This window comes from Lissotriton helveticus, chromosome 7 (genome assembly GCF_964261635.1).
Source record: "Lissotriton helveticus chromosome 7, aLisHel1.1, whole genome shotgun sequence".
NCBI classification, from domain to species: domain Eukaryota; kingdom Metazoa; phylum Chordata; class Amphibia; order Caudata; family Salamandridae; genus Lissotriton; species Lissotriton helveticus.
The window spans coordinates 1,251,892,101-1,251,917,266 of NC_136068.1; the positions used below are offsets into that span (position 1 = coordinate 1,251,892,101).

The 25,166-nt window shown below is 50.0% G+C and overlaps 1 protein-coding gene across 2 annotated transcripts in view; it reads left to right on the forward strand.

Moving 5' to 3' along the window:
• MBTD1 (mbt domain containing 1) overlaps positions 1-25,166 on the forward strand; it is a 1,097,355-nt gene that overhangs the window by 817,420 nt on the left and 254,769 nt on the right. For both annotated transcript variants that reach the window (XM_078654423.1, XM_078654424.1), the window contains exon 15: positions 24,920-24,997. In XM_078654423.1, coding sequence (XP_078510549.1) covers positions 24,920-24,997 — 78 coding nt within the window. The remainder of the gene's footprint in view (positions 1-24,919; positions 24,998-25,166) is intronic.

Below are 25,166 nucleotides of genomic sequence, written 5' to 3' on the forward strand. Positions count from 1 at the left end.
TTCAAGAATGCTTAGCCAGTCAGTGGAACCAGTCACACGGTCTATTAACCGATCTAGTGTTGGTAACCTGCTGTACTCATCGCTCTCTGCAGTGGTGGAACACTCAAAATTTGTCAAAAGGACAGCCGTTCATAGACTCGGTTTCACAGAAGGTACTAACAGCGGATGTGACCCTAACTGGCTGGGGAGCTCATCTTCAACAACACACAGTACAAGAGCTGTGGCGCCACCAGCAAAAGTTGCTCCACATTAATCATTTAGAGCTGATGGCAATCTTTCTAGCTCTCAAGGCCTTTCAAGATCAACTGTCTGGCAAAGCGGTCTTGGTTCGAACTCACAACATGACAGCTATGTATTACCTACAGAAACAGGGGGGGACACACACTCTCCAACTGTCCCACTTAGCCCAAAACATCTGGAGGTGAGCTATTCACCACAACATCTATCTCCTAGCGGAACACCTCCCAGGAGTCAACAACTAGATTGCTGAACTCCTCAGCAGGCAGAGTTATCAGAAAACACGAATGGGAACTTCATCCTTAAGTTCTTCAACCATACTTCCAAGCTTGAGGGGTCCCTCTCATAGATCTGTGTGCAACATCCCAAATGATAAAAATGCCAAAACTTTGCCTCCAGGTATCCACACCCGTTATCCAATGGCAATGCTCTATGGATGAACTGGTCAGGGATATTTGCTTATACTTTTCCGCCTTTCCCACTCAACCCATGAGTGGTTCGGAAACTCAGGCAAACCTCTCTCACGCTAATCCTGGTAGCCCCAAATTGGGCACGTCAACCCTGGTTCACAACATTGCTGGAACTCTCTCTGGTACCGCATCAAAAATGACAATTAACCCCCAGTCTCCTCACATAGAGCCATGGAGTAATCAAACACCCAGATCCCAAACAATTGAACCTCGCGATCTGGCTCCTGAAGTCATAGAGTTTGGTTATTTGAACCTTCCACCAGACTGTATGAACATTATTAAGGAGGCTAGAAAGCCTACCACAAGAGCCTTCTACGCAGCCAAATGAAAGCGATTTGTTATCTATTGCAATAACATTAGCATCAACCCTCTTGATGCTTACATACAAAACATTTTCTGCTACCTATTATATTTGCAGCAGTCATCTTTGGCCTATACATCCATCAGACTGCATCTAGCTGCAATTTCAGCCTATCTTCAAAATAGTCAACATTTATAGCTCTTTAGAGTGCCTGGAATCAAAGCATTTATGGAAGGACTAAAAATACTTAAACCACCAAGACTTCCACCTGCTCCATTGTGGAGTCTTAATATACTACTCGCAAGGTTAATGGGCCCACCATTTGAACCCATCCACAAAGTCGAAACACAATTCCTCACTTGGAAAATAGATTTCCTCATTGCAATTACTTCACTAAGAAGAGTTGGTGAACTTGAGGCACTAACCATAGAAGAACCTTTTTTCCAGCTACACAAAGATAAAGTGGTTCTTCGTACCAATCCCAAATTCCTACCTAAGGTAGTATCTGCATTTCACATAAATCAGTCGGTTGAATGACCTGTTTTCTTCCCTCAACCTGACTCAGTTGCAGAAAGAGCTCTACACACCGTAGATGTTAGAAGAGCACTGTTGTATTACACTGAAAGAACTAAATCTTTTCGTAAGACCAAACAACTTTTTGTTGCTTTTGCACCACCTCACCAGGGCAATCCTATATCCAAATCAGGTATTGCTAGGTGGATCGTTAAATGTATTCAGATTTGCTATGCAAAAGCCAAAAGGACTCTAACGGTACCCCCTAGAGCACATCCCACTTGTAAGTTAGGAGCTACTATGGCTTTCTTACGGAACATCCCTGCAACATGGTCCACACCACACTCATTCACAAAGCACAATTGCGTAGATGTGTTAGCCAGACAACAAGCTAATGTTGGCCAAGCAGTACTTAAAGCGCTATTTCAGACAACTCCATCAGTTACAGGATAGCCACCGCTTAGGTGAGACTGCTGTATAGTCTATGCATAAGAATGTGATCTACAGTTCACATGCCTCGAACGGAAAATGCTACTTAACCAGTATGCATCGTTCTTGGCCTCTAGAGCTGTAGAATCTCATGCACCCACCCACCTCCCTGTGTACCTGTAGCTTCTGTAGTTCTCTAGTTACTATTCATACATACACATGGCCATCTCTATTCTTTACTACTACTCCATTCTCTCACCCTCTGCGGGAAAACAATCTGAAGATGGAGTCGATGACCATGCGCACTACCACCGAAAGGAGGAGTCACCTACCCCATGACTGGAAAAACTTCTTCGAAGAAAAATAACTTGCAAACATCCGGACCCAACACTAGATGGCGATCTATGCATAAGCATGAGATTCTGCACCTCTACATGCCAAGAACAGATGCATACTGGGTAAGTAGCATTTTCCTTCTTAACAAATACTTTACCACTCAAGCCAACTGAACTAGGCATCTGAAAGAGACACGTTAGTGATAGATTCCTTACCGTAGAATATCCCCAGGTGTCAGCCTGGATCCGGAAAGTTTTGCTAGCAGTACCCCTGCATATCAGTGGGTGGCGTCGCGCGGCTCCTCATCCATCGCTGGCGTCGTATGTGCCGAGAAGATGTCACAGAGACTACTTAGGCGCCACCCATGCACGCTGACGTCAGTTCTTTCTTTTTCCGTGCCAGTAAGCGCCAATCCGGTTAGAGCACGTACCTCAGTAATTTTTTTAGACTTTTGTCTCATGTTGGTTTGTTCTGGTGTAAGTGGAGATGCCTGGTTTTAAGTCCTGGGGGTCCTGCCATCGCAATATGTCGGGGGCAGACCCTCCCGACGTCTGTCTTTACTGCCTGGAGCGTGACCACGACTCCCGGTCCTGTCTGGACTGTAAGGCTATGGCCCGAAGGCCTTGAGGGAGCGGCGCCGGAAGTTGCTTGAAGTTTGGCACTTGTCCCCACACCGTTCAAGTTCCAGGGGTCGTTCCCGTGACCGCTCGCGGAGCAGTCATCCCTCCTCCTCGGAAACGAAGTCTTCACCCTCGGATTCAGGTAAGAGATGTCACAAAAAGAAGTCGAAGAAGCGTTATCGCTCTCCGACGTCCCCCCGTCGGTCCTCGGATGCAGACGAGGGGACAGGGGTTCCGCCCCTGTGGCTCCTTTGAAGCCTGGGAGTCCCGCGGCCTACCCGCCTTACCCGGGTCAGTCGGAGACTCCCGCACAAATGCAAGAATTTCTTGCTGCCCTGGACCTGTTTAGGTCTCGGGCTCCCACCGGTGCGCCTTCGGGCCCAGCGGTCCCGTGTCAGAATCCTGCTGGTCCGTCCACCCCTCCGGCGGATCCAGCCCCGGCACCGCTTGTGACCCCGCCCCCGGCGCTGAGGGAACCTGTGCCCCTGGCTCCGGCCACGGAGCCAAGAGGTCCCATGCTGCCAGCTCTGGTCCCTGCACCGCCCTTGGCTTCGCCGGCAGCGCCGCAGTGGATACAGTTGGTTCAGCCCCTGCCCCGGTTCCTGGACGGTATTGTCCCCGCCTGGGATCTGAATTGGGACATGGAGCAGGCTCAGCCCCGGCCGCTGCCGTTTCCTCCCTCCCCGATCCCTGCCCCGCCGCCGGGGCCTGTGCCTCCTCCGCCGGCGGTGGAGGAAGATAGGCAGGGGTCAGAGGACCCTCTGGCTCGTCATTGTGGTTCTGAGCAGGACTGGGTGGATGATTTGGAGGAGGCCGGAGGCCTTGACGTCACCTCTGATCCAGGGTTTGCCTCTCCTCCGCTCACTATGGAGGAAGGTGAATCGTATACGGTGGTGCTCCGTCGGGCAGCTGAGGTCCTTAGCCTCGATCACCCCACGGTGACCCTTAAGACTAATCTCCTTACGGAGGTGCTCCAGTAAGTGTCCACCTCATCGGAGCCATTGCTGCCGTTTAACGATGCCCTCACTGATGTCTTCTTGGGCACTTGGTTGCGACCGGCCACAGGGGCTCCTGTGGATAAAAATGTTGCGAGGCGTCATCGCCCGGCGCCGGGTGACCCTGCCTTTCTGACCACCACCCCACACTTGAGAGTCTAGTTATTCAGGCATCAACGTCCCAGAGTGCTTTTCTCACGGCTCCACCGGATAAAGGCTCTAAGAAGTCGGAACAGTTTGGCAAGCGATTGTTCTCTTTGGCCAGCTTGGGGCTGCGATCAATGAACACCGCGTGCCTTTTCGGCCGCTATTCCCTTGTGGTGTGAGATACCGTTGCTGAGTTGTTGCCTCGGTGCCCGGAGGAGGTCCAGGCTGTGTTGTCTCAGGCTGTGGCTAAGGACGCAGCTAGGTGCGCCTTTCGTTGTGGCTTGGACACCGCTGACTCCCTCTTTAGGGCAATTTCCATGACCGTGGCGCTTCGTCGCCATGCCTGGTTGCGGTCCATCGGGTTCTCCCTGGACGTCCAGGGCTCGCTCATGTACATGCCCTTTGACGGCACGCGACTGTTTGGCGATAAAGCTGACACTGCTCTGGAGCGTTTTAAGGACTCTCGGGCTACGGCTAAGTCCTTGGGCCTTTCCACCACGCACCCAGCCACGTCTACCTTACATTCCTTTAGTGGCCATGGCAGAGACGCCCCTGCCCGTTTATTTAGCCAGAAGCCTGCGCAGAACCAGGCTCAGCGTGCCTGTGGGCGTGGAGGCCGCCGGGGTGGCTCTGGGGGCCGGCGTGAGGGACGGTACACCTCCGCCCCGCGACGTCTACCTCAAAACCTTCCTAGTCTGAGCTTTGAGTCGCACCCACGCCGGTGGGTGGCAGGATTCACCATCACCTTCTCCATTGGCATTCTGTCACCTCTGACAAGTAGGTGCTGCAACTCGTCTTCGAGTCTAACCCCCTAGCTATGCCACCTCAGTTCCACCGGATGTCGGGGGATCACTTTGCGCTTCTCCAACAGGAAGTCATGGCCCTCTTGGCCAAGGGGGCCATCAAGCATGTTCCTGGGCCGGAGTAGGCCGTGGTTGTTGTTCCCACTACTTTTTGGTCCCCAAGGAGGACAAAGGGGGCTTGCGCCCCATCTTGGAACGTCAATTGTTTCCTCCTGAAGGTGGAGTTCAAGATGTTGACTCTGGCTCAGGTCTTGGCTGCCCTTGACCCTGGAGACTGGATGGTAGTGTTGGACTTGCAGGACACATATTTTCACATTCCCGTCCTACCGGCCCACCGGCGTTACTTGCTGTTCACGGTAGGTCAGGAGCATTTTCAGTTTCCCGTGTTCCCCTTCGGCCTTACCAGCGCCCCTCGGGTGTTAACTAAAGTGATGGCGGTGGTCGCAGCTCATCTGCGCAGGTCAGGGTTGTCAGTCTTCCCCTACCTCGATGACTGGCTGTTGAAGACGGGCTCGCCCCAGGCAGTCATCGCCCACCTTCAGACTACTGCCGACCTCCTGCATTTGCTGGGGTTTTCCATCAATGTGCCGAAGTCGCACCTGAGTCCCTCTCAGAAGCTTCCCTTAATAGGAACGGTTCTGGATTCGACGCGGTTTCAGGTTCATCCTCCTGAGCAGCGAGTCCAGGATATTCAGGCTATGATTCCGATCTTTCAGCCTCTATCCTGGGGTTCAGTCTGTATGACCCTCCGGCTCCTGGGCCTGATGGCCTCCTGCATCCTGTTGGTGCGACATGCCAGATGGCATATGCAGGCTCTGCAGTGGGACCTGAAGTTCCAGTGGGCACAGCATCAGAGCAACCTGTCCGATCACTGACAACCTGGCCACCTTCAAGAACGCCACCCGCAAACACCACCAACTCATCCGATCCACCAAGAAATCTGCATTCAAGGACCGACTCGAAAACAACGCCCACAACAGCAAGGAACTATTCAACATCGTCAAAGAGTTTACCAACCCCACCGCCGGCACCAACGACATCACTCCCTCTCAAGACCTCTGCGACTCTCTAGCCTCGTTCTTCCACAACAAAATCGCTGACATACATAACAGCTTTGGAGACCAGTCCACCCCACCCACCTCCGAACCAAAACACCCCTCCAACAACCTCTGCGCCTGGAACCCAATCGCCACTGAAGACAGCATCCGCTTGATGAACTCCATCCACTCAGGATCGGCAACCGACCCATGTCCCCACCACATTTTCAACAAAGCAGACTCCATTATCGCACCCCATCTCAGAGATGTCATCAACGGCTCCCTCAACTCCGCTACCTTCCCGGAAAGCTGGAAACATGCAGAACTCAGCGCCCTCCTGAAGAAACCCACAGCAGACCCCACTGAACTCAAGAACTACCGCCCCATTTCGCTCCTCCCATTCCCTGCCAAAGTCATTGAGAAAACCGTCAATAGTCAACTCGCCGCCTTCCTCGAATCCAACGGCTCCCTCGACCCATCACAGTCCGGCTTCCGAGCCAAACACAGCACCGAGACCGCCCTCATCGCAGAAACAGACGACATTCAAACTCTACTGGTCAACGGAGAAACAGCGGCCCTCATCCTACTTGACCTCTCCGCAGCCTTCGACACAGTCTGCCATAGCACCCTTATACAACGCCTCAGCAACGTCGGAATACAAGGAAAAGCATTGAACTGGATCATCTCGTTCCTCGCCGGAAGAACCCAGAGAGTCCGCCTCCCCCCTTTCAAATCGGAAGCCACTGAAGTCATCTGCGGCGTACCACAAGGATCATCACTCAGTCCTACCCTCTTCAACGTATACATGAGCCCCCTCGCATCCATCGCGCGCCAACACAACCTCAACATCATCTCCTACGCAGACGACACCCAGCTTATCCTCTCCCTCACCAAAGACCCAAACACCGCCAAAACCAACCTACACGATGGGATGAAAGAAGTGGCCGAGTGGATGAATAACAGCCGTTTAAAACTGAACTCGGACAAAACGGAAGTCCTCATCTTATGATCATCCCCCTCCGCTTAGGACGACTCATGGTGGCCACCGGCCCTGGGAAACGCACCCAAACCAACGGACCACGCACGTAACCTGGGCTTCATCCTAGACTCCTCCCTCTCGATGACCAGACAAGTCAACGCCGTCTCATCATCATGCTTCAACATCCTACGTATGCTCAAAAAAATCTTCCGTTGGATCCCCACCGAAACAAGAAAGACGGTCACCCATGCACTGGTCACAAGCCGACTGGACTACGGAAACACCCTTTACGCCGGAACCACAGCCAAACTACAGAAAAAACTCCAACGCATCTAGAACGCCTCAGCCAGACTCATCCTAGACATCCCCCGCCAAGCTCACATCTCTGGTCACCTGAAAGACCTCCACTGGCTCCCCGTCAACAAAAGAATAACGTTCCGTCTCCTCACCCACGCACACAAAGCCCTTTATGACCTAGGACCCGAATACCTCAACACGCGCCTGACCTTTTACATCCCCACCCGCCAACTACGATCGTCCAATCAAGCCCTCGCCGTGATTCCACGCATCCAAAGATCCACCATGGGGGGGAAGATCCTTCTCCTACTTCGCGGCCAAGACCTGGAATTCTCTCCCCACCCACCTCCGCCTTACACAGAACCACCTCTCCTTCAGAAAACAACTAAAAACTTGGATATTCGATAGATAGCGTACCCCCCTCCCTCAAGCGCCTTGAGACCCTCTGGGTGAGTAGTGCGCTATACAAATTCTAACTTGACTTGACACATTATGTTATATCTGGTGGTTTCTAGGAGCATTTTATAAAGATCAGATATGATTTTCTTGTCGGTGGTGCGTGTCACGAGCCATTTCTCGTATGTGGTCAGAAGATGCTGTGCCTGCGGTCTAACAGTTGGATGCAGTGCCCAGTGCCTAACTTGTAGATATGGCAAGCGCTCTTGTTCTTTGAGGCCATAATGTTCCTTGAGCTGTAGAAATGGAATTATGCCGTCTAAGTCAAAGAGGTGGCCTAGAGCCCTACATGGAGAAGCACGTTACGTCCTAGATGCAGAGGCAAGGGTTCTGGGTTGAAATTCAGGATTATCAAATATTGGTGTGAGGGGCAAAGGGAAGGTGGTCAAATTATTGGAGACATTTGTGCGATCCTAGGAATCCAATATCGTGGAAGCGTCTGGAAGAGGTACAGGATTTGGGGGAGGATAGTCATTTTGGTGGCTGCAATCCGTCCTAGCCATGAGATCGTGCAACGCTTCCACCTGTTTAATGCTCCACGTATACGAATGCGGAGTTTGGAGTAGTTAATCTCAGCGGTAGCCTGTATGGTGGGAGCTAAGTGAACCCCCAAGTAGGGAATCGCTTCTGGAGCCCATAGTACCGGGTGCTCCTTTTGCAGGTGGGAAGAGTGTGTGGCGAAAGGGAGATGTCAAGGGCTAGCGATATGTCCATGTTTATCTTAAATCCCGACCCTAGCGCAAAGCCATGTAGTTCAATAAATAGGGCACGTATGGCCGTAATTGGGTTAGAGAGAGACAGTAAGATGTCATCCGCATAAAGGCTTACTGTGTGGAACCCCTCCCAAATGTAATCCTGGATATTAAGGGATGCTGTCGAATTCTACGCGCCAAGGGCTCCATGTAGAGCACAAAAAGGAGGGGTGACAGAGGACACCCCTGCCTAATGCCTCTTCTAATAGGGAACCTCGAAGATGTGTGGCCGTTAACCCACACTTTAGCCATGGATAACCGATAACAGTTTAGGATCCGAGTCCGCAACTTCACACCGAAACCAGCCGCAATCAAGACCATCTTGAGTTAGGGCCAATGCACCCTATCAAATGCTTTCTCCGCATCGATGGCCAGAGGCATGTATTCTCCCTGATTTCGACATGCACGCTCTATAAGGTGTAGGATACGTTTGGTGTTGTCGCTAGTCTGCCTTTGCAGGATAAAACCCGCCTGGTCTGGCTCAATCAGTTGGGCCATGTAGGGGGCTAAGCGAGCTGCAATGATACTGGTGTATATCTTTATATCTATGTTAAGAAGTGAGATGGGCCAATAAGTGCTACAGACAGTTTCATCCTTCTCCGGTTTCGGGATGACAACTATCGCTGCCTCCAGCATGTCCTCCGGGATAGCTCCCGACTGCTCAAAGGAGTTGAACAACGCAGTCAGAATAGGGGCCAGCAGACTGCAGAATGCCTTATAAAAAGCGGCAGCGTAGACATCCAGGCCAGGTGATTTGCCCAGTTTAAGGCGTGAGATTGCCGAGATAACCTCTTCCACCCGTATAGCCCTGTCTAGGTGATCAGCTTGTGCTTGCGATAGAGAAGGCATGATGGCCTTAGCTATGTATTTGGCGCTAGCTTGGACATTCAGGGAGTCCCCAGCATAAAGGTCAGCGTAAAAGTCCCGAAACGTTTCGGCAATGGTGCGTCATCGCATACCAATTCACCTCTTGGTGTCTGAATAGTGTGTACACCTTGCCTCTGTCTGGCTTCCCGTAGTTTGTTGGCCAGTAGCCGGCTACATCTATCCCCCCCGGTATAATAGGAGTGGCGAAGCCTGAGGGCCGCATATTCAGCTTTATTCTGGTCCAGTGCTGCGAGATGCTTGCCTTACACACATAGCTGCCGCCAAACACGAGATGCACCAGTTCGTTGGTGCATCTGTTCAAGCTCTGCGACTCTTTGAGTGAGTTCGGCCTGTTTGCGGCGTCTCTCCTTATTGTGAGCTGAGGATATGGCTGTAAATTCCCCTTGGATGGTTGCCTTCAATGCCCCCCTTTGTGTGGGTAGAGATGTCAGGTGTAGCATTAATGGAGACGATGTCCGAAATGGCCTTTCCGGATCTGGTCTGTAAGAGACGTGTGGTGTAGAAGTGTGTCCCGGAGGCACCAGTGTCTGAGGGGTCGCGTTGAGTGTGGCAATTGAAAGGTGGCTAAGACCGGGGAATGGGCCGAGAGGGAGGCTATCAGAATCTCAGTGTTTAGTGCGTGAACCTGAAGGGAAGAGGAGCTGAGAAAGTAGTCTTATCGTGTGGAAGTTGTGTGCCCCCGAATAAAAAGTGTAACTACGAGTGCGCGGGTGGAAGTGGCACGAAAGATCCTGCAACCCCAGATCTTGGAGCTGAGCCCGCCCCGTGTGTGTAAGTACCCCAACTTGGTGGGTTCTCTAACAGGAGCGATCCAGGTCGTTGTCAAAGACCATATTTAGATCCCCACCCAGCAATAGGTGGCGGTCTGCGGTTGCAGCCGTCTCGTGGAACGCTTGCAGGAGGAAACTGTTTTGTCCGTCATTAGGTGCGTATAAGAGCCTACAGTGAACGTCACACCGCTCAGGGAGAACTGATGTGTGAGCAATCAGTCCTTAATCTCCGCCTCCTTCTGGAGAACCCTGCCGGCAAAGGAGCGGGATACCAGGATTGCCACCCCGTTTGATTTGGTCGTGTTAGAGGAGAACATCTGTGTTGGGAAGGCCCTAGACTTTAATCTGTGGTGATCATTAGAGAGTAGGTGTGTCTCCTGCAGGAGGCATATGTCCTCCTCAGATTTCTCTAAGTGGTGAAGAACCGCCCTACGCTGAAGCGTGAGGACTTTAGTGTGTCGCATGTCATCAAAGGGCAGTAGTCAGGTCAGGAAGCTATATGCGTCGTAGGCCGTGACGATGAGTGGATGGCAGTGAGGCCGCTTAAGGACGCAGGGGCTAGAGAGATGCAAACACGCAACAGAGGAAGGTGGACGAGGGAAGCCATACCCAAAAAAAAAAATCCCCATACATTTACAGTCCTGTGGACTGTCTTAACCAGAACAGGGTGAGGGGGAACAGGGACATGGGTAAGGTACCATACGGAATGTCCACCAACAAGGAAATAGGGAAAAAGGGTAAGTCCCAAAGAGAGTGTCCGCCATCCTGGAGTGTCCAGGAGGTCGTCAAAGCGGGGATTGTGGTGTGACCGAGGGGAGGGGTCCGGCTCCCCCCACCATCCACCACCAATCAGGGAGCCAGCATCTGAAGAATGGAGACACCATCAGTCACTCAGAAGTTTGGCTTGCTCCTGCCAGGGCTCCGGTTGCAGAAGTCAGTGCGTCCTGCTGGCTCTTCACTATATCTGTTTAGTTTGGCTTCCGAATCCGTTGGCGTTGATCCTGGCGCTGCCAACCCGAGGGTCATATCTCGGACCATGAATCGGTACTCTGGTGGTCCTCTTCCTCGTTAGGAGCTGCTAGATCCAGAAGTTGGCAAGAGTCAGTGAGGGAGTGCATCTGATGGAGCTTGCCGTTGAAACGGAATATGAGGCGAAATGGGTGACCCCACGAATACTGGATCCCTTGTTGCCTGAGGTGGTCCGTCACCGGCCAGAATTGGCGGCGATGTTGCATAGTGATCAGAGCTAGATCCTGGTAGAGGACTGGGGTATGACCCCTGTAGGAGATAGGATGGGGAGTTCTCGCTTTAGAGAGGATGGCTTCTTTAGTCTTAAAGTCATGTAGGCACACCAGGATGTTCGCCAGGGGATCGTTGGGCGTGCGTGGGGGGCCCACTCGATGTGCTCTGTCAAGGACAATGTCTGTGCCGTCGGGTACTCCCAGAATATGTCGGAACAAGCCCTCTGTGAAGGCAAAAAATCTGTGATGTCGTCCGAAGCTTTCCCCCCCCCCGGATCCTAATGTTATGCCTGCGCGATCTGTTTCCCAAATCTTCAAGATGTTCCTGGGTGTCTGTGCTGATCCTGCAGGCGGCTGATTTCCTGTTGGAGCATGTTCATCTCGGGCGCCGTGTTATCGCTCTTGTCTTCCAAAGTGGCCACTCGCTCCCCCACGCTGTTGACATCCATGCGGATCACCTTTATCTCAGCTGTCAAATCTGCTTTCACCGCCTGTAGGTCAGATCTGACCGTGTTGAAGAGCGACTCCAAGAAGGCCTTAGGCTCATCGGTAGAGCCGGGAGCTTGCTGAGAGGAGGCCAACTTTGGTGCCGCAATCGCCGGACTGGGTGTGGATTGCGCTCTACCAAAAATGTCTGTCAAGGCCCTCTGTTTCCTCATTCTGGATGAGGACATGCTCATGCGGGCTCTGATAAGCGGACGCCTACAGGGGTGTAAGGAATCTCGCTGGGTGGTGGCGAGACTCCTCTTCCAACAGCGTCAGTCCCAACTGCCTCTCTTCGATTGCGCACAGCTGGAACAGGCCCCGCACGTGCGCAGTTGGGGGACCGCTTGCCTCCTCGAGCAGACGTGCAAGGAGTCGCCTAACGTGTGCATTCGTACAGTTAGCCGCTGCAGATGTCTGCATAGCGCTGCGGGGTCCCGTGTCTGGGAGTGTGGGCAATCAGTGGCGGCCAGGTAACTCAGTGCGGGCCCCCCCTGCACTCCCAAGTGTCACTCAAGCCTTGTCTCGTTTGAACAGTCTTAAAGGTGCACTCACCACTCTTCCACCGGCTGGAGAACCAGTGCTACCTCAGGGAGCGAGGGCAAATTACTGCCAGTTCAAGCCAGCGGTGTGTGCCGTCTCCGAAGGGTTCGGGCAAGCGATTCAGATTTGCACCTGCTCTCAAGTGGGAAAGTTTGTCCACCAAATCAAGTCTCCAGGGGCTCTGTCAAGCCCTCAGGCACCCCTTGCCCAGGTGTGCCCCAGAATTAGGCACCTCATACGGCCGTCGACTTCATCCGGCGCTGCGTGGTACTGTACTTATGGCCCCTACCCTCTCCGTGTCGCTCAGCTTCAATGGTGGCCGGCCACCTGACTCACAACCAGGGCCGTGGCCGCGCTTCAGCTTGGGTGCGGTGGTGTGCCGGTGAAGGAGCTGGAGGGTCCCCTCCTGCTGGCGCTGCCGCGCTCTTCCTCTGGGTCTGCTCACAGCGCCCACCCGAGCCCCATGTCTGCACTCCCGGACTGGGCTGAGGGCGCGCTGTTTCCCGGCACCAGGCCACACCGCGAGCTGATGTAGACTCCGCGGCCGCCCAGGGGCTTCCACGGCGCCGGCCCCCACCTTCACTGCCACTGTTCCCCAGTGCCGGGATCTCAAGGCCGGGACCGGCCACCCCCGTGCGTGTGCACTGCCCTGCTAGTCCGCTGCCCTCCACTCGGTGGGTGAGGGGGGTAGACCTCTTCAGTCTGCGCTGGGCTCAGCGAGCGGGCCGCCCTTGTCGCTCCAGCACCGGCGTAGTTGCCGCTCTTCAGGAAGCCAACTTCGGGGGGCCCGAGGTAGGTGGTGCAGGCCTCAATATGTCGCAGTGCGTCCCGCGTGTCCTCCGGGTCGAGTGGCACAGCCTCTATGACAGTAGCCGGCCTCAACGGCCCTTGGTACGGGCCGCCCCTAACTCAAGGCCGCCGCTGCAGCATGGGCCAAGCGGGCTGGGCCGCACTCCTCCGCTCCCACCTCGGTCGCTGTTGCTGAGTGCCCGCTGCCACCCACCGTGGGTGTAAAGGGTGCGGGAGACGCAGGGAAGTCTTCCGGGACCGCAGTCAGCGTATCGGTCTCCCTTCGAAGCTATTAGGCGCTAAATTTGGTGGACGGCGAGAAGGAGCTGAGAGATGCGTCCTACCTCTCCTCCATCTTGGTCACGCCCCCCAGATCATATGTTTTAGCATAGATCGCCATCTGGTGTTTGGTCCGGATGTTTGCACTTGTTTTTGTTCGAAGAAGTCTTTGCAGTCACGAGGTAGGTGACTCCTCCTTTCGGTGATAGTGCGCATGGGCATTGACTCCATCCCCAAATAGTTTTTTTCCACCATCGGGTTCGGATGTGTATTGCTGCGCTCCGGTATCGTGTAAGAAACCCTTTGACGCGCAATCCTCTACCCTCGACGGTATTGTCTTTCGATCGCAGTTTCCCATTCCACGCATATCGCCTACACTGAGAAAACCTTTGTTCGGGAACTTCAAGGTGGGATGTCGGGCCAACCCGTGCCGACCACGCCAGCAATTGATGGAAAGGACTCTTTTAAAGCTATGTCACGGATATCGTGCTAAGTTTCCACACACCGACTTGCAAGAGGTATGTAACCTGTGCTTATCCCCGGAACACGAAGAAAAATCATTCTGATCGAAGAAGACCATCCGTGATCGTTGGGCTCGATGCCACGAGATGCAATGCGTCATTGGCTCCGTACCGAACACCTTGGGCGAAGAACAAGAACACCGTCCTGCCGCAGAAGCCGAAGAAGAAGAAATGGTCTCCGTGTCCGAAGCTGACTCCGACATGGAGGAAGACCTGAACGTTATTCCGGGTCAACGTACCGTGAGCACAGATCCCCATGTGCCCACTCAAACCAAAGATAAGGCTCCGGTGTCCCCCTCGGGCTCCGGTCGACACAGAGAAAACGTTTCAGATGCCCCGCCACCCAGCCTGGCTATGAAACATAAACACAAGCCTTCCGGCTCGGGCTCCAGCCAGCCCCATTCCGGTGCCGAACCAACTACTTCGGCACCGAAACATAGAGAAACAAGTGCCACTTCCCACACCGTCTGCAACAGAGACCCCTTCGGCACCAAAAACCTTGGAACCGAAACCCTTCAAAACAAAGGATTTGAAACTAAATTGTCCGAGCTTAAGCCTCGGAGCCGAAACACTAAAAGCTTGGGCTGACAACCTCGGCGCTGAGAAGTTCGGAGCCGAAACATACCACTCTGAAGACTCCACAGCCTAAATCGGCTAAAACTAAGCATTTGGATTCAAAACACTCGGCAACCAAAGACACTGAGCCCAAATCTTCGATGCCAAAATCCACTCCTAAAGGAACAGATACTCCTTGCAAGGAACTTCCATCTGAAGACACAACTCTTGTTCCAAAACAAAAAGACAGGATGTCCCTATACCTATAAAGAAAAAAAGAGATATGGGGTACTAAGCCTTCTCAACTTTATATACCTCCCTCTCCTCCTCCTGTTCCCATACACATTACACCTTCAAATTCACCACCTCCAATGTCACCTGACTCACAGGATGACGATTTTGTGGATGGGGATGGAAAAAGGGATGACGATCATTATACCCCACAAGATCCGGACAATACCACATGACACTGATCCCTGGGATGATTATGATAAGGATCCAACTTTTTATACGCAAAATATCCCAGCACTCTACTGTAGTTGTTCTAGGTCAATTGTATGTTGGGTTCAAAACAAGTAACAGAAATTAATAAATTCGCAAAAATTCATGTACTACCAACAAGTTTCGTTTTCGTAGAAGTGGAAAATTAATTTTTATGTCAAAGTTGAATTATATCATCAAAATAATGCATAAGTCATTTCATTGTTGACAAACAAGCGAGGAATTTGACAATCAATATGAAATATCCTTGATGGATAGAGGGTCGTTGTTATATATTAACAATAGTTTTGTGTTCTCCTCTCGCAGGTTCGCAAACGACAACAGCCGACACGTGTTTCGTCACGCCATGTGACTTTCTCAAGGCTCTTAGATTTCCCCAAATGTCATCAGACTTTAATATCTTAATTTGTGTGGTTCTTCGTGCATTAGTACCATCGCATCTCGATCTTCAATATTGTCAAATTGGATATTGAAGCTAGTAATTTCGGGAACAACCGTCTCTCTAAATCAAAGACAAGTGGTATATACCGTCTTTTCCTCATCAGTCGGTTACGAAATAACACTACATTCATCAATTTAAAAATCACATTCCAGTCACTGTATGAGGAGAATCAGACTCTGATAGGCCTGATTTCGTGCAGTAAAGCACAGCACCGGTCGCGTGTCCTCCGTCCTCAGCTTTCAGTCCTGCACTGAAAGCTGAGGACGGAGGACACGTGACCGGTGCTTTACTGCACGAAATCAGGCCTATCAACAAATTTAAACAAAAAAAACATGAAATTATTTTCAAAATGAGTTCCATGTGAACACTTGTTGTTAGTAGATACGTAATACCCAATTTGCATGAACATACAAGTTGCTCATGTTTTTTTTACAATTTATCCACAGGACATTTCCCTTGGTTAGCGGGTGGGGGAACCTTGATGCAAAATGTTGGCATTTGGCGTTGAGGTGCGTGGCTAACAAGGAAAATGCTACTTACCCTGTATGTATCCGTTGTTGGTCTATAGAGCTGTAGAGCCATATGCTTTAGCATGGATCACCATCTGGTGTTGGGTCCAGGTGTTTGCGCTTTGCTTTTGTTCGAAGAAGTCTTTGCAGTCACGAGGTAGGCGATTCCTCCTTTCAGTGATAGTGCACATGGGCATCGACTCTATCCCCGGATTGTTTTGCCGTAAGGGTGATGATGGAGCTAGTAAGAGTAGAAATGTATAGTGTATCTAAGTAAAATAATACTGCAACAGATATAGGTACCCGGGGAGGCGGGTGGGTGCATATGGCTCTACAGCTCTATATGCCAAGAACAGATGCATACTGGGTAAGTAGCATTTTCTATTTGAGGCATATGAGCTATAGATCATATGCTTTAGCATAGACTGTACAGCAGTTACTCCCAAGCGGTGGCTAACCTGTATTTGTTGCAGTGGTTTTGAATAGTGTTCTTAAACCAGACTGGTCGACATTAGCTTGTTGTCTCGTTAACACCCAAGTAGGGTTTTGTGAATGTGTGTGGTGTAGACCATGTTGCAACTTTGCAAATATCATCTAAGGGTATGTTCCCTAAGAATGCCAAGGAAGCCCCTAATTTGCGTGTAGAGTGTACTCTAGGGGGAATTGTTAATGTGGGTTTAGCTTTAATGTAGCATATTTGTATGCACTTAACCTTCCACCATGCAATACCTGCTTTTGAGATAGGATTGCCTTTATGTGGTGGTGAAAAAGCAACAAATAGTTGTTTGGTTTTCCTAAAAAATTTAGTTCTTTGAATGTAATAAAGTAATGCTCTCAACATCTAATGTGTGAAGAGCATGTTCTGCCACTGAGTCTGGTTGGGGGAAAACATGGGCAACTCAACAGACTGGTTGAGATGAAAGGTAGAAACTACTTTGGGTAAACATTTGGGGTTAGTCCTAAGGACCACTTTATTTTGGTGAATTTGTAAAAAATGGTTCTTGTATGGTTAGTGCCTGGAGCTCACCAACTCTCCTAAGAGATGAGATGGCTATGAGGAAGGCTACCTTCCATGTCAGAAATTGAAGTTCATATTTGTGCAACGACTCAAATGGTGGGCCCATGAGTCTTGTAAGGACTATGTTAAGATTCCACCCAGGAGAAGGTGGAAGTCTAGGAGGAATGATTCTTTTGAGTCCTTCCATAAAGGCTTTGATAGCGGGTACACGAACCAAGGACAAATGTTTTGAAATGACGCAGCAAGTGGATTGATTTGATTATTATTACAATAATTGATATATCGTTTCCATTTTTGCTGCATTTTGCTGCATGTCCACAACACTACTGCCTTGTGGTACTGCAACAAACAGGGCAAAGTGGGGTTGTGGACTCTGTCAAGAGGCCCTGGACTTGGCTGGAACGACAAGGCATTTCCCTGGTGGTTCAACATCTGACTGGTTCTCTGAACACCAGAGCAGACTAACTCAGCCGAAGGTGCCTTGCCGTCTCTTGCAGCAGTGGATAGAGCCTTGGTTAGATCTGGTCACCTCTGAAGAGAACGTGCAATGTCAGTAGTTTTGCATGTTAGAGTTTCTGACGCATTTTGTTGCTAGTGGAGCTCAGGCCTCCTGTATGCCCTTTCCCCCCATAATACTCCTGCCCAGAGTGCTCAAGAAGATCAGGAGCAACTAGGCACAAGTTATTCTTGTATCTCCGGATTGGGCATGGAGAGGTTGGTATCCCGAGCTTCTGGATATGAGCATCGATCCTCCGTTCAGGCTGCCCCGTCAGGAGGATCTTCTGTCGCAGCAGCAGGAAGGGAGGGTCCTCCACTTGAACCTGTTCAGTATCCGCCTCCTTGCTTGGAGATTGAGCGGTGACAGGTGACAGCTTTTGACCTTCCTCACGAAGTTTGTTATTCTAGCAGCCAGGTATCCCTCCATGCAATCAGTATACGCATGCAGTTGGATCAAATTTTGTAAATATTGTACAGAATGGTCTATTGACCCCTTATCTGCTTCTCTGTCAGATATTATTTTGTTAATCCTTTCCTTGGCCCAGCAGGGCTCTGCTCTGGGCACTCTGAAGGGCTTCCTTACGGCCCTCTGAGCTTTTCTTTGGCTGCCAAATCGGCCTTCGCTTCTGGTGCAGAGGTTTTTGAAGGGGTTAACCCACTTGTTCCCCCTTCTTTTTTTCTTATGCCACAGTGGGACCTTAATTTGATCCTTACTTTCTTGATGTTTGAGCCACTGCACTACTGCCCTGTACGGTTGCTCACTATCAAAACAGCTTTTTTGATGGCAATTACTTCTGCGAGGAGGGTGAGCGTACTTCAAGCACTGTCATCCCAGCCTCCTTACCTGACAGTCTTTCTGGACAAAGTGGTGCTAAGAACTAGTGCATCCTTTTTGCCAAAGGTTGTAACTCCCTTCCATCTGGGACAGTCCGTTAATCTAACCACTTTCTATGCACCTCCTCACCCTTCCAATGAAGAGGCGTGTCTCCACCATCTTGACCCAAAAAGAGCTTTATTGTTCTACCTTGATCGTCCTAAGGAGTTCGGGTGGATGACAAACTCTTTTATAGGGTATGTGGGAGCAAAGAAGGGCCGTGGTTTTCAAGTACACGGCCATCTCTCGTTGGTTTATACTCTGTATAAAAATCTGTTACGCCTTGGCAAAGAAGCAGCCTCCTGAAGGCCTTATGGCCCATTCCACCAGGGCAAAGGCAGCCACCACAGCCCTTCAGCGTGGGATTCCAATTGCTGATATCTGCCAAGCGACCACATGGGCGTCTCTGCACACGTTTGCCAGGCACTATTACCTGGATTTTCCAGTTTGCAGGAAGTGCCGATTTGGCTGCTCTGTTCTGCAGGATTTTCTGTTGTAAAACTTTCCGCAGTCCCTCCTCCGGGGAAGGTATTGCTTGGGTATCTGTTCAAAGATAAGAAATCTGCGGCTAGATGTCTCTATCAAATGGACAAGTTACTTACCTTCCGAAACACCTTATCTGGCAGAGACATGATCTAGCCGCATATTTCTTAGCGATCCACTCATCCTCCCCGCACTGTGCATGTGTTTTTAGTGTCAGGGCTGTTCCCCTTCTGAGCCCTAGCTGTTCTTTGTAACACTTCATGGCTTCGCGCTTCTGTCATGGAAAGTCATGAAAAGTACGAATGTCAGCGCACCAGAGTGGCGGTTATATTGAGGACGCGCAGATGCCACAATGCCGACCATGTCCCGCGAAGTCGACTGACGACACCTACTGGAGCGCAGGGTTAGAGCTATGAAAATCTTTCAGATCCAGCCTGATGCCTGGAAGTTCAAAGGTAAGGAATCTGCGGCTAGGTAATGTCTCTACCAGATAAGGCGCTACCGAAGGTACGTAACTGGTCCATCAAAAGCCACTGCAGTCATGCATGCGACAAAGTTGTTTTTTGTTGTTATTAGGGAGAGTATCAATTGAGTGTAGTCTACTTAGGAAAGAATGCTGATGCTGTGTAATCTGATGGGGACTCCAAGTGGAGTCATGTAGATGTTAAATAAGGTCTAAGGAGACAAGGCTCCAATAGAAATTCAATTAGGTTCAATGTCACTAGGTAAACAGTCGGGGTGGAGGGGCTGCAGTCTGTTGTTCAGGGTAGGAAGCATCCTTTAGGTGCGACCACCCTTTTTTCTCTCTTTCCTGATCAGTATCTTGGTGGCTGTTCATAGCCAGATGATTTTCAAAATCACTCCTAATACAGCAGGAGCAAATGTTTAGACGTTTCGATGGGAACATTGATTTTCAGAGCCAAGGTGCAGAAGGGTGGCCAGTAGGAAAGTGATTGACCCCTTCCAAATTAACTTTATTGTTGTTCACAAACTATACTAATGGCTTTCACACCCGGTTTACACACTTAACTTGGTGCCAAACATGTTAAGGTGTTAAGAGCATGTGTCTACATTACGTGTGAAAATACTGAAACAATGAAGATGAGTGGGGAGAGGCTAAGATGGCACCCTGTACTTTACCAATTTCGGCCTGCCGTCTCTTCATTGAATTCACCTATCTACACAGAACATACTATCCCCCAGAAACACCATGGAGGATGGGTACAGGGACCCCCTTCCCTCCACATTTACACACTGTCACCAAATGTGTGACATCTTTATTCATATTTAGTGGTAAGTACCATCTTAGAACAGTTTTTCAGCCGAATACAACACCCCCCGCACTAGTGCTGAGCAAGCCCACAGTCCTTACTACCATGCTTGCACTCCTTGATATAATGGAGTGACTGCTATCATTCCATGCCATGTGTGCTCCCTCCCATCGCACAAAGTGATGTAGCCTCACCCATCTAGGGAGCAAGTACAGAGAAAAATACTACACTGGCATGCCCACACCCAATGGAGAGACCCTCTTCCTGATGGTTGGATTGTAAGAGCTGGACAAAGCGAGATGATTTTGGCTTTAAGAGACGCACACAGTTTTTCCGATTGATACATCTCCCAGTGGATTCCTCACCTTGTGAATATCCCTTGCGTCAGCAACATTCGAAAATTCTTTCATAGCTCCTCACGTCAACGATGTCACAGAAGCACAGCATTGCGCGCGGCTCCGCTGACGTCACTGAACCCATAATAGAACCCCATCGACGTGATGACATCAGTTCCCTTTTTTCCGCTTCTACGCGAACGGTTTTTCTTGGGATCCTCAGTAGCTCGTTTGGTTACTTTGTTACTGATACTTGTTTTGTGTTAAATCATGTTTCCTGTCGATATGTCATCTAGGAAATCTGGGTTCAAGCCCTGTGGAGCATGTGGAAAGTTAATGTCGATAACGGATCCGCACGAGGACAGCGTTTGGTGCCTGTCATCTCACCACTACGTCCAATGATGCTCCAGCTGTAATTAACCCGAAGGAGCTGCTAGAGAGAGAGGTGAAGCTGCTCGTAGCGAAGCTATTACAATGCCGGTAAAGGAGAAGAGAGGTAGGAGGCGTTCGAGGTCCCGCTCGAAGTCGATATCGGCTTCGAGGTCGTCTTCGGGTCATGCTTCTCGATCTAAGAAGAAGCACAAGAAGAAGAAGCATGGGTCGCGGCATCACTCTGGAAGAGAGTCAGATCCGAAGTCGAAATCTCCAAAACATCGACATTGGAAGGACTATGTCTCTCCTTCGCCTGTTGCATCGAATCTGGAGTCGCAAGTTGAGCCTTTTCCTGTGGCATCTCCGGAGCATACCCCAGCTCCAGCTTCGAATCCTTCCCCGGCGCCGACGCACTCTCCATTTCGGGAGGAGGGGGAGGCTCCACCGCCTGAAGGGTCTTCGACTCCGATGGATCCTCCCTCGTGTCCGGTTGGCCCGACTCCGATCGTACCACAACAGGAGCAGTGTCTGGGACCATACCCACACTTTCCAGGCCCGGGCCAAGACCCGACGCATTATTTAAATGCGATGTACGGGGTCTTTTCGAGAGCCATGTACCCCTCTGGAGCACCATCTGGTCCCATGGGTCCAATGGCCTATAATTTGGGTGTTCTGCAGACTTATGCACAGGCACCGCTCATGCCTTTTCTGCCGGCGACGCCGTCCTGGCATTTCCCGGCTCCGAGGTCTTCGACGCCGATACCATCTTCACCGGCTCCGATTCCGCCTCGACCTCGTACTTTCCAGGCTGTACCTCCGGATCCGAGCACGACGCCAGCGCCGGCTCCATCGGAGTCGGTTGTGGCTCCATCGACGCCGATCCCGAGGATGAGGTTTAGGCGGGAGGCTCCAAGGCTACTGGAGGAGCAAAGGTATCGAGCAGAGGAGATGGAGGAGGGAGAACTGCAGGAGTCTGAGGACTTGTTTGAAGAGCTTAAAGAGGCAAGTGGCCTGGAATTATTTCAGGAGTGGGAGCTTTCTTCGACTCATGATGTCCCATCAAAGGATGTCGCACCGTACCACATTAAAAAGGCAGCTGAGCTCTTGGATTTGAGTTTGCCTACTGCAGAGTTTAATTCTTATATATTAAGTGAGGTGCTTCATTCTCCCTCTTCAGTTGTGGAACCAATGCTGCCTTTTAATGAAGCTATTACAGAGCCGGTAATGGAGGTGTGGCGTCAGCCCTTTTTGTCTCGTGCGGTATCAAAGGCTGTAGCAAGAAGGTATAGGGTTGCTCCTGGAGATCCGAACTTTTTGTCCTCTCATCTGTCTCCTGAGAGTCTGGTAGTTCAGGCAGCCTGCTCCAAGAAGTCTACCGGAGCCTTCCCTCATCTCCCAAGTGATAGGGAGTCAAAGAGATTGGACCAATCGGCCAAAAAGGTTTTCTCATCGGCCAGCATGGCCTTAAAATCTACGAATGCGACATGCCTTCTGGAGCGTTATATTCACGCACTTATGGACTCCGCGAAGCAGTTGGTACCAAAGATACCTGAAGAGGACAGGCAGAACTTCGGTGAGGTTCTAGCGAATACGCAGGCTGCCGCTCGTCAGGTAATTCAGAGTGGTTTGGATACGGCTGTCTCCGTGGCAAGGGTCATGGGATCATCTGTTGCCACCAGGAGGGCTGCTTGGCTGAAGACTTCTGAGTTTTCTCCTGATGTGCAGGCGACTTTGATCGATCTCCCTTTTGATGGTTTGGGTTTGTTTGTCAAGAAGGCAGACGCGGCCTTGGAAAGGTTCAAGGAGAGTAAGGCGACGGCTAGGTCTCTATGTCTGCAAACCAAAGGTTCTTCGAATAAGAGGTTGAGAGGATTTGGAAGGTCTTCCTTTCGCTCACACAAACAGCAGCAACAGCAGAATTCCCTGTACAAAGCCTACAGGGGCAGAAACAGGGGCCGTGCTCAAGGTCCTCTTCTTCCTCTTCTTCTTCCTCTTCTTCTTCCTCTTCTTCCTCTTCTTCTTCCTCTTCCTCTTCTTCCTCTTCCTCTTCTTCCTCTTCTTCTTCCTCTTCTTCTTCCTCTTCTTCTTCCTCTTCTTCCTCTTCCTCTTCTTCTTCCTCTTCTTCTTCCTCTTCTTCTTCCTCTTCTTCTTCCTCTTCTTCTTCCTCTTCTTCTTCCTCTTCTTCTTCCTCTTCTTCTTCCTCTTCTTCCTCTTCTTCCTCTTCCTCTTCTTCTTCCTCCTCTTCCTCTTCCTCTTCCTCTTCCTCTTCCTCTTCCTCTTCTTCCTCTTCTTCCTCTTCTTCCTCTTCTTCCTCTTCTTCCTCTTCTTCCTCTTCTTCCTCTTCTTCCTCTTCTTCCTCTTCTTCCTCTTCTTCCTCTTCTTCTTCTTCCTCTTCCTCTTCCTCTTCCTCTTCCTCTTCCTCTTCCTCTTCCTCTTCCTCTTCCTCTTCCTCTTCCTCTTCCTCTTCCTCTTCCTCTTCCTCTTCCTCTTCCTCTTCCTCTTCCTCTTCCTCTTCCTCTTCCTCTTCCTCTTCTTCTTCTTCTTCTTCTTCTTCTTCTTCTTCTTCCTCTTCTTCTTCTTCTTCTTCCTCTTCTTCTTCCTCTTCTTCTTCCTCTTCCTCTTCCTCTTCCTCTTCCTCTTCCTCTTCCTCTTCCTCTTCCTCTTCCTCTTCCTCTTCCTCTTCCTCTTCCTCTTCTTCCTCTTCCCACCCCCCTCCTGCCACAGCAAAGCAGCCCTAGATCCACTATTCTGGCTCATATTGGTCCTGTGGGGGGTCGGCTTACTCATTTTCTACAAGATTGGGAATTGGTCACATCAGACCTTTGGGTTCTCAATCTTGTAGAGAATGGGTATGCTCTTCCCTTTCGGGAATTTCCCCCAAATTACCCTCCTTGTCAAGGATTTTGCACAGAGGACCACCTACTTCTCCTGCAGGAAGAAGTTCTGAGTTACTGAGAAAAGGTGCAATTGAGGTGGTTCCGGAGCAGGAAAGGGGTCAGGGATGCTACTCCCGGTATTTCTTGATACCCACGAAGGATGGCAGACTTCGTCCAATCCAGAATCTTGAACCTCTTTTTGAAGCAAGAGAAATTCAAGTTGCTCACCCTTGCGCAGGTTCTTCAAGCGCTGCAGCAAGAGGACTGGATGGTGGTGATTGACTTACAGGATGCGTATTTACACATTCCAATCCTGAAGTAGCACAGGAAGTATCTCCGTTTTTATGGTAGGATCGCAACATTACCAGTTTGCGGTTCCTCCGTTTGGTCTTACTACTGCACCTCGAGTCTTCACCAAAGTGATGGTGGTGGTGGCAGCCCATCTCAGAAGGTCGGGGATACCAGTATTCCCTTATCTGTACGACTGGCTGATCAAAGCAGAGAAGGTGCTCCATCATCTGCAAATTTCAACTGTATCTTGTATGCTTAGTCAAGATGATGGATTACTATTTGTGTCTGCCTCACAGTTTTCGATTATGTTCTGTAAAAAAAAAAGGGGAACATAGTGAAACACCTCTATACTGTTGTGTATTGGAATTAAGTTCTCCGTATCATGCATGGTTTCCTAATAGATGAAGATGTCCAGATTTCCTGTGAATTTTCGGCCCTGTTAATTGTTTTTTAATGGCTAAATATGGGGCTGCATGAGTTTTAATGGAAATCTATGGGTTGCATATGTTTCCATGAGAAGTCTTTGAGATTTTTGTAGACCTCTAAAAATATGTAAATCGGCTAAAACATAGGAGGAATTCTGTAAAGAGTAAATTAATGACTTTAAAAAGCAGCTTTTTGAATTGACCCCTCAGTACTTCTAATACGGCTCTTAGTTTGAAGTGTTACTGTAGAATACATTCCAATCATTTTGTTGAGTGGAATGAAAAGCTTGCGTAACTAAAATTGAAAAAAATGCATTTGGAGAGGAGACGGCAAGTCCAAGAAAGAAATTAAAATTAGGAAAAGACAGTGTCTTTTATACTAAAAACAAATATTAGCAAAATATGTGTCTTAAAGTAACAAAGGGTAAAAAAAAATGTTTTTACCAAAAAGAGCAGATACTAAAGCCCAGCAGTTTTATTGATAATTCTTTTTGTAAATATATACATGTTTCAGTCAACATAATTGTCCTGCAAATTAATGTTTTGGAAGTGGTTAGTAAAAATATATTATCATTATTTTTAGCTACGAAAGACAGCCAATCCAGTATGCCAAAGCAGAAGAAAAAGGCCAAGTCACAACAATATAAAGGACATAAAAAAAGTAGGTGACCTGACTTATTTATTTTCATTACCTTTTCTAACTCTTCTTATAAAACTAAAATGTGGACACTTCCATTTAAGACAGTGAGGTAGTTATATAATGCTGTTGCCATTAGCAAACTGAATTAAATTTGCAATGTCTTTGTGTGAAGTTCTTGACTGGAGTTTCA